This window comes from Hyperoodon ampullatus, assembly GCF_949752795.1.
Source record: "Hyperoodon ampullatus genome assembly, chromosome: 5".
Lineage (NCBI taxonomy): Eukaryota > Metazoa > Chordata > Mammalia > Artiodactyla > Ziphiidae > Hyperoodon > Hyperoodon ampullatus.
Window position 1 is genome coordinate 123,892,433 of NC_136918.1, and position 17,075 is coordinate 123,909,507.

The 17,075-nt window shown below is 35.2% G+C and overlaps 1 protein-coding gene across 4 annotated transcripts in view; it reads left to right on the plus strand.

The window, feature by feature from the left end:
• NCAM2 (neural cell adhesion molecule 2) overlaps nt 1-17,075 on the plus strand; it is a gene marked incomplete at both ends in the record, with an annotated part of 481,818 nt that overhangs the window by 400,224 nt on the left and 64,519 nt on the right. For all 4 annotated transcript variants that reach the window (XM_079704995.1, XM_079704996.1, XM_079704998.1 and 1 more), the window contains one exon: nt 4,223-4,396. In XM_079704995.1, coding sequence (XP_079561121.1) covers nt 4,223-4,396 — 174 coding nt within the window. The remainder of the gene's footprint in view (nt 1-4,222; nt 4,397-17,075) is intronic.

The window sequence follows — 17,075 nt, forward strand, 5'->3', positions numbered from 1 at the left end:
TCATTTTAAAGAAACGGTAACTGAGAATAATATTTGTAAATGTCCTGTGATGTATACCCATCAACTCACCCTTACAACAGCAACTTTAATGTTGTCATTGTTATTAACATTTTGCTTATAAGAAAACTGATACCTAATAAGTTTAATTTGCCTAGAATCATACAGCAACTCCAGAGACTGTTCCTATTTGACTCTTAGACCTTGACACCATGTCTTTGTTATTATACACAGCAAACATTTCTAAGCTGAACCTCAGTATCGTATCTTTTACCTACCACTTGACTAAAATATTGATAGCTGTCAATGAATACAAAATAAAGTGATAGTAAGAGGATGGTTACAGAGCATAGCAAAAACTATGATGACTAATATTTACTAAGTGCTTAGTATATTTCAAGTTCTGTTTTATGTGTTCTTCATTATTTAATAATAGCATCCTAGCAGTGGATATTATTCTAATCTCCATTTTAGGGAGAAAAATGCTGATGGTTGAAAAGATTAAGAGACTTGTCCAAGGCTGAATTTGACAAAAGTAGCAAGACCAGACTTTGGATCCATAGATTCTGATGATATATATCCAGGCTCTTCATCAAACCCTATATTGGTACCAGTCGAGTTGAAAAGGAATAGTAAATAAATACGTGTTTGCACCATTGTCCTATTTATTCATTCAGTGATAGGTGGCATTCATTAATTATTAAGATGGAAGGTGCTACGAAGTAATTTAGAAAAGTATGTTAACAATGATGGGAGCATTGCTTATGGAATTTACACCCACAAGCCGTATTTGAAACACTGGACTGCGTTTGATTATCTTTTACAATATGCTTGCATACACCCAGTGAGGTTAGATATCTCAGGATCTTGAAAGCCAGACTGAAAAGTCTAATTTTGCTGTTGTAAAGAGGAGGAAGCTTCTGAATGTCTTCCTCAGGGAAGTGACGTGACCAGAATGGTACTTTAGAAAAATTGATTTTGCATTTACATGCCATATGGGTTGAAATTTGGTGGGCTGTCCATAGAAAAGGAAGCTGAGAGCCCCAATGGCATTGCAGGTAGAAGCAGATAGGGCCTGGGCTTGGGAGTTAACAGTGGAAACAGGAAGGAAAAGATGGATATAAGAATTATAATGCAGGAAAGATGAAAATAACTTTGTGACTAATTTTGATGTATATCAGAGGTAGAATCAAGGATGAATGTTATTACAAAACAATTGAGAAAGTGGAGAGAAGAATTAGAGATGTTGGATCTACATCAGGCTCTATTCACTTGGACATACTCTGTACCTTTGTGTACTGTTTTTAATTACTGAATTATTTAATGCATCATGTATTTCCTGAGGACTGAGTATAGTCTATCAGTATTTTCAATGATACATGTGTGTATATATGTATGTATGCATGCATGTATAAATTGTGTATATCAAATATTTTGTCCCTTTCTACAAGAAATTCATAATTTAGTAGTCAGTGGGTGGTTGAAAATGTAAAATCAGAATGGAAACAAATATTTAGGAAGATTTTAGAGTTGCAAATCATAGGCACACTTTGCTTTTTAGTCCGGTAACAGAAAGAAGAGGCCAATAAAAAATAAATGTAGGGCTTCTCTGGTGGTGCAGTGGTTGAGAGTCTGCCTGCCAATGAAGGGGACACGGGTTCATGCCCCAGTCCGGGAAGATCCCACATGGCGCAGAGTGGCTGGACCTGTGAGCCATGGCCGCTGAGCCTGCGCAACCAGAGCCTGTGCTCCACAACAGGAGAGGCCAGAACAGTGAGAGGCCTGCGTACCACAAAAAATAAATAAATAAATAAATAAATAAATGTAAATGAAAAACCAAGGTAAGAGTCAACAGGTCTGAAAATAGACTATATGGCTAGAAAAAGATGCCCACTGGCTTATATTTTGGTGATGGTACTTTTGTGCTATGAATAAAAACCTGGTTGGTGTACCATGTCAGGGTGTACAGCTTAGCAAATGCTGTATACTTCTGCCCTGAGGGTAAGAACCCAGAACCGTATACATGCCATATGGTCAAAAGTAAGAGCCCAGAAGAATCACATTTCTTTCTCCTTCCCTAGTACTAAAAAACTTTCCTTTTGAAGTGTATCCTCAAACTAAAGGTTAGCATTGTTGTGATGTCCAACCTAGACATAGTTGACATTAGAGAGTCACTCAGCCTGAGGTGAGGAATTGGCCGTCTTATTCAGAACAATCAATGTGTGTGTGTGTTTTTTCCCCTTCTTCAAACTTTAGATCAAATCTACAGATGAAAAGAACCTATAGTTATAACCCAGGGATTAAAGAAACTTGTAAAACTATGATCATGTTTATATATCACAACTTAAATAAATTATTAAGATAATTTAAAATGTTTACTTCCAGATAAGATTTTAATAGCAGCATGACTTTAAGATGCATCAGTATTCTGCACATTTATTTCTGAACCTTAGAGTTACAGCATAATGCACTTCATAGCATCTCCAAATAATTTACAGTTACTAATTAGAGCTGAAATGTACACTGTTGCATTTTTTACAATATTAATATCTAAAAGGACATAAACTTGCCTTCTTGGCTCTTGCCCAGTATCATTTATAAGGCTTTTTTGTTTGTTTGTTTGTTTTTGTTTTTTTGTTTTGCGGTACGTGGGCCTCTCCCGTTGTGGAGCACAGGCTCTGGACGCTCAGGCTCAGTGGTCATGGCTCACGGGCCCAGCCACTCCACGCCATGTGGGATCCTCCCGGACCGGGGCACGACCCCATCTCCCCTGAATCGGCAGGCAGACTCTCAACCACTGCGCCACCAGGGAAGCCCATAAGGCATATTTTTATTTGACCTACAGTGCTCTCTTTTAACTTTAGCAAATAAAGCACATTTGACTTTTGACAGCCATTGTAGATTTTTATATGAATGTTTGATTGTATCAGAACAAAAATTTACATTTACTGCATTATATTCAATCAAATATTTTTTTTTCTTTTTGTTTTTGTAGAGCTAATTCCAGAGATGGAACTATATATTTTATTTACATATTTATATAACACATGCATATAATTTATATAAACTGAGTGTAAATTTCCAATCTTTATGATTTTTTTCAAATGTCATATTGAAAAAAAAGAGAGAGAGATTGAGAGACAGAAGGGACTGAGAGAAATTCCTTTAATGTTTAACATGCCTCTAATTACTCTTGTTTTTAGAGCAAAGGTTTCATCGATTTCCTCATCAAGACTTTTTTCCCTCTTGTTTTCTCCTGTTGCCTGTTCGACCTCTCAGATAATTCTTTATAAAGCTTTGTGTACTAGAAAATAAAATGAAATTTCACTCAGGATATCTTCTTGAGTTTGAAATAATGTGAGTAATGGATTAATACAAAAAAACATAGAAGAAGAATTTTGTAGCTGTCTCCCTGAAATACAGGGATTAAAACTTAAATATCTAATTTTTTTTTGTGTGGTACGCGGGCCTCTCCCATTGCGGAGCACAGGCTCCGAACACGCAGGCTCAGTGGCCATGGCTCACGGGCCTAGCTGCTCCGCGGCATGTGGGATCTTCCCGGCCCGGGGCACGAACCAGTGTCCTCTGCATCAGCAGGCAGACTCTCAGCCACTGTGCCACCAGGGAAGCCCCTCTAACTTTAGTTTAAGTAACTGATACTTAAATAAAATTTTAAAAGATAGTTTACAGTTTTATTTAGTTCATAATGACAATTTATCTAAATGTAACACTTGCCACCAAGTTATTAATATAATTTTAATAAACAAAAAGGAAATAAATCTCACATTCTCACAAAAGATAATTCCTTATGCTCATGATTCAGTAAAATCTATTCTTATATTTTAATTGTGCCTGAATTTTCTCTCTCTCACACACAAACACACACACACACACACACACACACACTAATGAGCTTGTTTCCTTGAATGGAAATAAAATGCTTATATTGTATAGTAAAGGCAGAAGTAAAATTATTCTCTCAATAAATGAAATTTGATATTGAATAGTTTACTCTTTATTTTCTATAGTAATAAAGATTGACTAATATATACCTTCTTGCAATTTGAAGAGATCAATCAGTGGTTTATGCAAGCTTTGTAATTCAAATATATTGTGATATAGGCAGCAATTTTCTTTTATTCCTAGTTCTCAGAGCACCATAAGTCTTAATAATGGACATCCACATTACTTGGGTTATATTTCCTTTGTTTTTATTCCTTTGTAGATGTGCCATCCAATCCCTATGGAGTGAAGATTATAGAGCTGTCACAGACCACAGCCAAGGTTTCCTTCAGCAAGCCGGACTCCCATGGAGGTGTGCCTATTAATCACTATCAAGTGGATGTTAAAGAAGTGGCATCAGAAACCTGGAAAATAGTACGCTCCCATGGAGTTCAAAGTGAGTCAATGATTTCAAAGTGTGTTGGTTAATTCAAGCTGATCTTCAACATACCTGTGTGATTAGCTTTTTATTTTCCTTCAACATGCTATTTTTCTTTCTTTTAATGAGATAGGATTGGAAAGACGTTCCCACTGTCTTATTCTTCTTAAGAATACTTTAATAAAGAGTAGAAAAGTTTCCATCTTTAGTAAAGATTAAAGAGTTTTGGGAATTCCCTGGCAGTCCAGAGGTTTGGACTTGGCACTTTCACTCCCATGGGCCTGGGTTCACTCCCTGGTCAAGGAACTAAGATCCTGTAAGCCTTTTGGCTTGGCCAAAAATAAAATTAAAAAAAAAAAGTTTAGCAAAATCACCAATGTTTAATTCCAGGGGAAAAAGTTAGTATTTAAAATTTGGGTGTTTGAAAACAAATTACTGACAGGTTACATTTGATGGCTGAATATTATCAATTGTGTGTTTTCCATTTATTAATATTTCTTTCATAAGTAGGTGTGAAAGTCATACTGTAAAATGTATGTCTTGTATATATACTCATGAAGCCATCTGTAAAAATTGACCTTGTGTACCAAAATTTACTTCAAAATTATGTTTTGAAAACTCAAATTTTTACTGCATGTCATAAGATTTTGAATAATAGAATTAGCTAGCTATGAGAAGTTAGAACAGTTTGCAACAGTTCTTTTCACTTATGTAGAATTTCATCATGTGAATATGTGATTTTTTCTCCATTATTAGGAGAAGAAACTAAATTAGGGAATAATACTAAATTACCAGAGTTGGACTCTGTTAATTGTGACATAGAACTACATCTTGTGGCCCAAAACGATAGTATAAAATAGTGAGGAAAGTACTGCTGCAGAGTGTTCCTCCTTTGCTGGCTCTGCCTTGACCCTAAAATGTATTGTGTTAAGGTTCTATAAAAGGCATGAGCCCTCCTGGGAAGAATTGTCCTAGTGGACAATGGAGACAGAACAAATAAAATCATTTGAGGCTCACCTGTGTTGGCACCTGCTTGTTCAGTTTTGACTAAAAGTAACTATAGGTTTTTGATAGGAGTGTTGGGAATTTTGTCAATCAATCATCAATTATTTACACATTCTTCAAATAATGCCCCCAAACAGGTCAGCTCTTATCACTTCTTTTAATGATGAGAAATTCTGGATAGTTAATGTTATTTGTGCACATGTTATGTGGTTCAGGAGAGAAGATGCATAAAGGTCATGCACAAAAAAATGAATGAGTGAGTTCAAGGACGTTAGTAAAAGAAAACATTATCCTAGATGCAGGAGTCATATTTTTTTAAGAAAGAGAAAACAAGAGAGGGTGAAAGGCGAGAGAAAGAAAGAGAAGATATTTCTGACAGTAGAGAACATTGATAGCGGGCACTCCATCACAGACATGAAGAAACGGAATGTGAGGTCTGAACACGATACAAATTACACTCAGCAGAATAGTACTGCCTCACCCTGCCCCTCCACCCTGGGTTAGAGGGAGGAGGTGAATAGATTTTCCCAAGACTTCTTATAACGTTGCAACACCATGGAGAATTTATCATGGCTTTGGACTGGCTAAATTTTTCAAGTTCAAAAATTTGATTTTGTACCCCATGTATACATCGCTCAGAAGCAAATTTCCATGCTTATAAGAGTGGTATATAATAACAAAGAATATTTGGTGGTTTACTGTGAGAAATCACTATCCCAGAAATGAGACATTCAGAGTCTATACAATGAGTACGTATGTATATTACATAGGCAAGAAAATGTGAGTCAGAAGCGTGTTTTGGTGAGTCTCTAATGTCAGAAAATGAAGTTACATGAATATGGCATTTAATGGCTTCAGACTGGGACAGCTTAAAGCTTGCCAATACGATCAAAATACTTTAAGTCCCATGGGTGGAGCTTTCTCCCCTTTACATGAGGGAAATATCTGCACTGATACATTTTTTTTTCTTTTTCATGGCTTACTCTTCTTTCAAAGATATGTTAATAAGTTCCTTGAATCAGGTTACAATCATGTAACCAAACTACTGCATGATCTCAACTCAGTGTAGTACAAACACGATTTTTTAATCCAATTACTCATTTCATCATTTTTGGGGAAATCTCCTTTTCTGTTATTTAACATCTTTAGCAGACACTATAGATTTATGGTCCTCTTCAAGTACAAATACATTCAGTTAAGTCCCGCGCAACTTAAAACTTATAAAGTCCAATTTAGCACTCATATTTTCTCTGGCCCCCATACAGCTGGATCTTATCCTGGGGAGCTGAGAGTGGGAAGGTGGCATGAACTACATCTTCTCTCGGGGAAAAAAAAAGAAGTCAAATACCTCTTATTTTTCTGGTGCTGTAATTCTCCTCTGGCTGTGCCTGCCACCTGTGCTCTCTGTGAGACCACATCTAAGTACCTGTCTCCTGGGGATGCATGTGTGGGGTGCAAGCACACCAGAAGACTTTTTGGAGAGAGAGTGTTCTCAGATGGAACAGTGCTCAGCTTGACCTCCTCGCCCTTGTCTCAGTAGGTTTCTCTCTGAGTATAACTATAGTCCATCAACTTTATGGAGTATCCATTTGACCTGGGGAAAAGTTCCACATCCTTATTTAGCTGAAATATAAGAACCTAGACTGCCTCACAGGTTTCCTCTTCCAGAAGACAGATTAATGTTCTGTAAAAACAAGAATTCCAAATGAGGATGGAAATGCCGAAGTCCCTCCAGCTCCACTTTTTGCTGACAAATCCAATGGATCTTTTCATCCATTTGTGTTATCCTCACCTGCCAGAAGGGAAGAGAGAAACCTCTCCTAGGAGGAAGGTGCACTACTCCAATAGAATGATATTCTTCTCCGTGTCGTCTTCTGCTTATACAGAGTGTGATGCAGTGATGTACAGAGTGTGATGCAGTGAGCTTGGGGGTTGGAATGTTGGGACTGAGGTTCCAGAGCCGGTTCAGCTACTTCTTATTCAACTCTGCGGGGGATGCCTAACATTTTCTCAATTGCTTAGTATTTTCCATCTCTTTCTTCTCTTTATGATTTATCGCAGTTGAAAATTCCAAGACAACAGAAGCAGGCCCACACATTTCCGTACCACTTCCTGTTGCTGGACTGGTGTCATTTTTTCTCCTTGTGATTAAGTGCACTTTAGTAATCTGATTTATTTAATGTTGAATTTACACTGTATATCTCAAATGACAAGGTGATCTCATTTCATGTATAAAAACTCAAATCTTTAAGTGTTTCATCTTGCAGCCCTAGTATTTGGTTAACAGGCAGGAATGTAAATATGTAACAAAGAGAAAAACATAAATGCAAAGGGTAGCAAGGGACGAGCTGGACAATCCCACTGGAACCAATCCTAACGATCTAGAAAATGTGTATCTGGCATTTGCTCTTCCTTTAGCAAAGAGATGTACCATTTTTGTAAAGATATAGTAAAGATGTGGAATAACATAAAGAGATAGAGTAAAGATCAGAATAACAAATGCTTTATGCTGATAGAAATATGAAATATGGAATGTATAATCATAGTTATGTTTTCTGTAAAATTTACATCAATAATATGAATGTTAGAATATATAACATCGTTTAGATATAAACTTTCTACCTTAAGCACACATATTTTCATTGAGTCACTACGGTTTCCTTTAAAAGTGATACTTCAACCTTGCTCACATTTTTCCAACCAGACAGGCTTACGTCCTTTTAACAATGCCTAGAATTACCCTTTTACCCTGGCCAACCTACAATGTGCTCTCACAATCAGTCCTTCTTGGAAGTGCTTTCACACTAAAATTCTCTCTTCCCCCAGAATGAGTCTCCAGCGAGCAACAACATATTTCTTACATTATATTGTATTTATATTTTAATATATTCCATTATATCATATTCTACTTCTTATACTACAAATCTCTGATTTATCTTTTCTCCTAGCTTATAAATTCCATGAGTGGAACTAGTATGCCCATTCATTTCAGTATTTCAAGTGCCAAAATATACGAGACTAGAGGGTAGAGGGAATGATGAAATTTGGTAGAGGTGGGAGAAGGGAAAGGATTATTTTATAGCACATTATTATTGAGTCTCTATAAGGTGAATCTGTTATATATCCCCCTTTCAATACATTTGTGTCTACAGAAGCAGCAAGGTGTTTATTAGGGATCGACATCTTTGAAAGAAAAGGGGAGAAACAAAGCTGGGAAAATGGAGTAATTGAACTTCAGTGCAGGCTCCACAAAACCTCAGTCAACTGGATGAGGATCTGTCAAGGCAACATTGTCCATCTTGGATGGACCACTTCACTTTTAATAGATGGTTATTGAGCAACGTGACATTAAGATGTAGTGGGTCAGTAGGCAGGTCTTGATGGGCAGCTCCAGTTACATGGCCATGTGGTCTGATTGTGATCCCTTAGCCGGTCATTTCTTCCTGCTCAATTACATGCCAGGAATTTTTTTAAAAGGTATGTAATTCTGCACAAAATATCGTATTACCTTGCTCATGAAACCTGCAGACTTCATTGTGATTCTCCCCTGGGAATGACCACAAATTCCACAGACTACTTTTTCCCATCCCTAATACATCAAACAGCATTAGGTTCACTGCATCAGTCATATGGCCCAAGTGGCAGGGCAGCTTGAACCACTGCTTGGACCTGTTGCAGTGCCCTTTTCTGCTGTGGTCCCAGTTCAATGCTGGCATGGCAGCCTTGTGCACAATTTAGTGCCTAGACTCCATTTTCCTCTGTACATCTCAAAAGCCTAATGCATCAAACTCACTGATGAATACCCTATCAAATCTCCTGCCTCATCAGAGACCCCTAATTTTGGTATCAACTCTTCCATATTTTATTATCCTGTAGCAGACACAGAGATGTAGTTTGGACTGCAAGGTATCTTGTAAAAGGAATTAGGGCTTTGATCAGGCAGGAGGGAAATTGGCCTGTACTGGAGGCATGATAATGCCTCAGCCCACCCATCAAGGAAGTCTGGAATGAGGAGTATTACATTCTGTAGAATGTCCACCTTAGGCTAAAATGGCCAGTCCTTTATACCCTTGCTTCCTTCTTTACTCAGATGCAAGCTTCTCCAGGAACAGTACAACTGTGTTAGAGACAGGTTTTTTCACCTGAGGCAGACCCTAACCGTCTGCAGCCTGAATTATCCCCAGCTAGGCAGCAAATGGGAATCTTAGCTGACATCTCCATATTTACAATAATATCCTCTTTATTATGCATCTATTTAAAATAAAATCCCCAAAGCTGATCTAATTTCATAGATCAAAATATTGTTGAAGTTTGAATTGTGAGGTATAATAAATTCTGCAATGCATGTATCTATATATAGTTATGAATATGTGTATACACACACCTAAGAATTTATGATCTTCATTTATTTAGCACTATTTCTCAGTTTTTTTATTACAAAATATTTCTGTCAAATAAGTCATCAGAACATTTAAATATGGTTCCTTTGCCCTCAAAATGTTTTCTAGGATATTTCCAAGTCATCTGTTAGCTGACTTGAGAAACAACATTGGTTTATATTAATAAGTGAGCAAATTCTCATTTAGTACATGAAGATTTGTCGATGATGTTTTGAGTGAAATTACTCTGAAAATATATTCATTCCACCTCACACTATATATACATAGTCTTCTAAAATGGTCAGGTTCTTCCTCCTTGCTGAGGCAAAATATCAGTGATCAGGCAATTAATGTAACATTAAAGATAACTAACATTTCTGTCTTAGTTTAGGCTGCTGTAACAAAATGTCTTTGATCAGGTGGATTAAACAACAGATATTTATTTCCCACAGTTCTGGAGACTGGGAAGTCCAAGATCAAGGTATCATATGATTTGATTCCTAGGAGGACCCTCTTTCTGGCCTGCAGGTGACCACCTTCTCACCATGTCCAAACAGAGAAGAGAGAGGGAGACAGAGAAAGAGAGAGAAAGTGTGCAGAGTTCTCAGGTGTCTAGTCCTCTTGTTATAAGAACACTAATCTCTCCACCCTCATGACCTCATCTAAACCTAATTACCTGCCAAAGGCCCCACTTCCAAAAGGATCATATTAGGACTTCAACATATAAATTTTGGAGGGGAAGGAATACAATTCAGTCCCAAATATTCACTCTTTTGCAATCACTGTGGTGAGAACTGAAAATAAAGTCAATAGTCAACAAACTGAAGAATTTGGTAGTATCAATATATTCTGTTTTACAGAGAATAAAGCTGAGGACAATCGATATAAAGGAGAAAACTGGGACTATAATGTGTAGTGTCTTATCCCTAAGGTCATATGGATGAATAACATTGAAACTAAAATTCAAACCCAGAAAGGAAATCTGATTCCAAAGCCTATACTATTAACTATTATGGACTTTGTATCTTTTATTCAGTTAAGAGTTGAGAAAGTGGAACACAAATTACTGCCTTGTAGAATATGAGATATATATATATATATATATGTGTGTGTGTGTGTGTGTGTGTGTGTGTGACTGTTGTGATGTGTTTTCGATAGCTAATGGGAGGTAGTTTTATAGATAATTTAAGGGGTAATTTGCCTGACAGAGTTAAATATGAATTAGAAAGGTGAAATATCACTGTTATTTGAAAGTTTCTTATTAGAAAATAATAAAGCTGAAGGGAAGGGAAGGGAGGAAAAACAAGGCAGACATTTTAAGCATGTTTGTTCATTCCACCCCATATATGGATGGTTGACTAGATTACAGCATGACAGTAAAGTCCAGAAAATATATGATAAATATTATGTGTGTGTGAGTTGTGAGATTATATGATGTAGTAATTGATTATTTCAAAAGAATATCAATTGAGACAAAAATAATTGCATAGTAGCTTCTTTCCTTTGTGCTTCAATGCATTACAGACATAAGAATCAGGGTAATTTACTAAAAACATTATTATAAGGGAGCTAGAGAATGTGGCCCAAGTACACCCTCTCGGGTGTAGCTTGATTTAAGGGTGAAAGTTATATGAACTGAAGCAGAGAACAGGCTTCAGAGATAGTGAGAATCTCAAAAATTGTATTCAACTTCATAATTGTCCATATATATATATTCTGGAGAGGAGATCCATAGCTTTCATTCATTCTCAAAAGATTTATATTAAAAATGTTCTTATTTCAACTTTGTTTTCAAATTACAGTTCAGCTGAGTATACAATCAAATTCGATAGTTACTTTCCTTTTGTAATCTAAGGAGAATATTTTATTCTCTTCCAGCTTCCGTTGTTACTGTTTTGAAGTCTGCTGTTAGTTGTCATTTTTTTAATAAATAGTACAGGTCTTAATGTGGATTTCTGTATTTGTTCTGCTTGGGGTTCAGTTTGATTTCTGAATCTGAAAATCCCTATCTTTCATCAGCTGTGGAAAATATTATATCATTACCTTCTTGAATATTCTCTTCACCCATTCTCTCTATTCCTTTATTCTGAAAATCTAAGTAACATGCTAAACTTGTTATTTGAAAGCTTAGAATACCATCTCTCCTTACATATATTTTATTATGTTTCATTGTTTTATTATGCTATTCAGCTCTGTCTACTAGCTCACTAATTCTTTGTTCACTTATGTTTAATCTGCCATTCAACCTCTTATTAAGTTTTTAATTCAATGTTCACATTTTAATTTACACAATTTCTATTAGTTCATTGGCTTGTTTCAACAGAATCTCACTCAGATTGGCTTATTTACTAGTATATTTTATGGCTTTAGGTTGTGATCTCTTATTTTGCTCATCTTCTTTACTGGGAATCCTGCAAGGCCTTAGGTTTGGGTGTATTCTTCCACAGAAGATATATGTTTGCCTCTGGAAGTTACCCTGGAGCATTACAAAGCTGGAAGCACCAGAGCACCCTAAATTAATTTCTTGATTTGGGGTATTCTATGAGAGTACTATGAGAGCAGGTTTATAGTTACTGATTGTGATTGTCAAACAAATATTTATCTACCCACCTCACCCCGCCCAATCAAACTAGGATTTGGTTCAAGGCCAAGCCAGACAAACTGTAGTTGCCAGTAGTCTTCTGTGTGTGTGTGTGTATGTGTGTATGTGTGTGTTTTCTAGCTCACACTTTTAGTTTCATCCAAGAACTCAGACGTTCCTTGCTCCATGCAGGAGCCCCATCTTCAAATCTCTCTCATATCTTCTTTCCCCAGTGATGATATTCAAAATGAGTCTGTGTGAAAGCTCTCAGTTATCTGAGTACCAGTGATGTTTTCAACAGGACTGCAGAATTGATAGAAATGCAGTTCCATGGCTACTCCTCTAGTTTTGTATCTCCCCGTCCACTTCATTTTTGATAGTTTAGAGTTTGCCTTTCTTTTCTGTGAGATAATATGTACATTTAAACAGATTTTTGAAAATGATGTGTATAATCTGTAATTGTACTTAGAAAACTTGTTTCTCTGGCTGTGTAAGTAACCCTATGCTGAAACTCTTAAGATATATTTTAAGGCACTCATATATTTTTAAATAGTGAAAAAAATGCTAATTTTGTGTATTTGTTTTATAGTTTCTGCTAATCATTCATTTTAAACTTTAAGAGCTCTTTAAAACATAATTATACTCATTGTCTTTGAGGTATTTGTTAAGAGATAGATTTAGGTTTATCTATGAAAAGACACGTGCATATGGTCATGAACGTTTCAGCTACTACTTTTTTTTTTTTTGCCCTCAGAGTGGCTTTATGTTTTTCTAATTTATGTTAGCTTAGTGGATCTTTAGTTACTTTTCCTTGTTCATAAATACCTGTAATTCATTATATACTATTCATGTAGCTGCTTCTAATTGCTGATATCATGACATAGAAATAAATATCAGTTCTCACTTGATTGTAATGTAATTCAGCAGGAAAATTTTAGCATCATAATTTTCCTGTTAGTAGATTCTGATTCTAAATGACTCACTAATTAATTTCCTATGAATTACACTTGCTCACTCCGTACCTGGTCCTAGGCTTAGGGGTCAGTTGAAGCCTAGACCTATTATTATATTCTTCTCCAAGATTTAGCTGAAGCCTTACTGATCATCCCAATCACTGATGTGACACAAAACTAATTTTCAAAACATAGAGAATTGTGAATAAATCAGATATCAAAAACTTAAACTATTCAAATATAGAATGTGAGTCATTCTGACATTTAATTTTGAGTGAAAATCATGTATTACAGGTGTAGCACTGTTTGGCTGGGAGGGCTACATGACATTCATTACCGTATCATTTAACATTTTGTAAGTGTGTTCTATACACCTCATTGGGCACAAATGAAGAGAAAATAATAGTCTTGCAAAACAGCTACTCATTTTTCAGTCTTCAAACTCAAAATGAAAAATTAATATTTTAAAATATCAAGTTGTTTTTAACAGAACATGAAACAGTTCTCTCAAATAGCATAATCTCTTTCTTTTGATTTGTGAAATGTTTAGCCAGCTAGAATCACACATAGAAGTCCTTCCATGTCTACTAAAATTATTAAATACTCTGCTTTATTTCAGTCTAAGCTTATAGTAGAATTTCTCTTTGTTCCTGAAAATAAGGGAGATAACCTTTATTTGAAAATAAGAGCATTATCTAAATAAAATTCCATTGAAACTTTTATTTTTCCAAATTCTTGCCATTTTCACTAATCAAGGGATGTAGTTATTGATTACAATTTGGAAATAAATACACAGTTGGATTTTTTAGTCCTGTCATTGTGTAGTTCCACTGAACCTTCAATGTGGCTTTGCAGGATGCAATTTCAGTGTGTATATTTAAATTTTAGATGTAATTTTAACATTATAGTATTTAGTTTGTAAACACTATAGTTAAAATTATGAGCATGCTTCATTATTACATATAATTCCAAACTTTTTATCCAGGCTTTAATTTTAGCAAATGATCTGTTTAATTAAAATTTGAAAGAAAAAAATCAATTTATATGGTAGAGAAAGCCATTTTCATTTTTTTAAGAAAAGTAGTATTCAATAAGCATCTTTTCCAAGATTGTTTTGAAGTGTGTGTTTGTATTTTTACAATACATGCCTGTGTCTGATAGATCAGCAAATTGATTTTGAATAGAAGTTTAAATTGAAATAGATTGAAGATTAGCACTACTCTACTATAATCTTTTTTCATTTTACCGTTTATATTTTTCAATTTTTCTGTCAATTTTAAAATTTATAAATCATTTTCTGATCATTTCATATTTCATGAGTACTATATATTCTCTCTCTGATAATTGTAATTATAGTCTGTTTTCAAAGTTGTTTCTGTTCCCTAATTTTTTTTCTAGACTTATTTTGTTGTTATTATTGTTATTGATTTTATTCTCTGTCATTCATATTGGAAACTTTTCTCAAATATTTGGTGATCCTTGTCTGGAGGTGTAAACCTCAAAGTGAGAAAAAAACACCACTATGCTCTGTTTGCAAGGGCAGTGCTTCTCAAGCTATGTGATCAGATGGGTTTATGATTCCCCATCAACAAAGGTCTGTGAAATGTCAGCTGTTTGTACATATCTTTTTTTTTTTAGGATTTTTAGTTATTGTCTATATATTTGACTACTGGAGCTTTGCGGAAAAGCAGTTTATGTTAGATGGTATCCCACAAATTTTTGCCAGCTCATCAGCTCCAAACTCCCTCATATTTATAACCCCATAGTCTAAGCTTCCTTGGTTCATTTTATCTAGATAATAAATATTTCATCTTCTGTTGAGAGAGAGGAATTCATCTTCCCTTAAATCTGAGACAAGAATGTGAAAGTACAATTGTTCAAATGTTTGGTGATCATCCATTTCTTTGCTCCCATGTTTTGGACTTAAAATTTCTGAGACTTTCCAGAGTTCTGTAGGTCTAATCAGTTTACCTCCACTTGCCATCTCATCTTTATATACAGATATTTATTGTTTTGTGTAATGTTTTTTACATTTGGGCTTTTTCAAGTTTTAAAGCACAGACAATATTATATTAAAATTAATTCATTAATATATTGATGGCTATAATATTGACAATTCCCCTTTAGAAAAATGAGCATATCAATGTTTCTTACTGAGTAATGATTAGTACCTATAATAAGCTAAAATTTAAAGCTTTATTTTTTTAAGGCTTTATTTTTAAAGCTTTATTCCGTGGCTAGTGAGGAAAAAATATCACAGTTATCTTGGAAACTGGCTAGTGCCATATGCATACTCAGAGGAAATTTTGAATATAAGCTTAAACTTCAAAACTTGACAGTTTTTCTCAACAAGAACCAGAATAACAAAGGCCATTCGCTATGGACACAGTGTAAGGTTGCATATATTGTATCATATACAACTACAAGAAGAGCTATTTACATTTATTATGAGGTCAGTATTATTCAATATGGCAGCTCTGACTATTGGTAGATATTTCTTCATTGCATAAAAGAACCTATTAGAATCCATAAAGTAATTTGATCCAACCAGTTCTATAATGGGACACATGCTATTTGATATCCACCTAAAATTTTATTGTTTAAAACCCCACTAGTTATGCAATAGATTTCAGGTTATTCAATAGCTCCTGGATTCTTCATTGGTACTTGAGGAACATGTATATGTACAGTGCTACATCTCTAAATGGAGTACATAATAATGAAAGAGGTCATATTTCTATTAATTGTCAATTAATTTTTTAATGAAAATACACGGGATTGGGCTTCTTTTAATCTGAATTACAAAATTCAAAAAGAAAGTAATTGTTAATGGAAACATTTTGTTAAAGTTATTTCCTATAAAATTTCTTCCTTGATCATTGTTGAGTATGAAACATTTTGCTTCTGTTAGTATTTAAAAAGAAGGCCAGTGATTATTTAAAATATAGATTAGGGCTTCCCTGGTGGTGCAGTGGTTGAGAGTCCACTTGCCGATGCAGGGGACGCAGGTTCGTGCCCCCGTACGGGAAGATCCCACATGCCGCGGTGTGGCTGGGCCGTTGAGCCATGGCTGCTGAGCCTGCACGTCCGGAGCCTGTGCTCTGCAACAGGAGAGGCCACAACAGTGAGGGGCCCACATACCGCAAAAAAAAAAAATAAAATAAAATAAAATATAGAGTAAAAATAATGAGAATGAGCATCAAACTTTAACTAAAGTAAGCCCATACAAATATTTCTTCACATGCACTTTGCCATATTATGATGTTTTCTAAGTTGTGACTTTCCTAAATTTATGGGGAATTTTCTATGTTGTGTATGGTGCCACTAAAAATAAAGAAATAATTGATATGTCTTTATGTTACTTAAAAACTTCCTTTTTAAATGTTTTTGGAAATGCACCTCAGAAGATATCACTGCATATAACATGATAATTTTAGGTCTTTTCTGTCTCCCCTCCTTTCAAACCACACACACAGAGTGGTTTATTTTAACTATAAAAATGAATTTTCTTTTTTTTTATTTTTCTCTTATCTTTGTGTTTTTTTTCTTTTATGGGTGTTCTCAAAACACATATTGCTATACATTTTCTTTTGTGATTTATTAGCAGATATCTTTCATAAACAATGATTAAAGAATTCATGTGATCCAATGACATGAATCTGTGATAGCTACTTCATGTAATATATCATTTCTCAACAAACTTCTTTGCCTACCACTTGTAATGAAATGGGTCTAAAAGGGTGTTCTGGTTTGTTTGCTTGTTTTCTGTTATTTGTGGG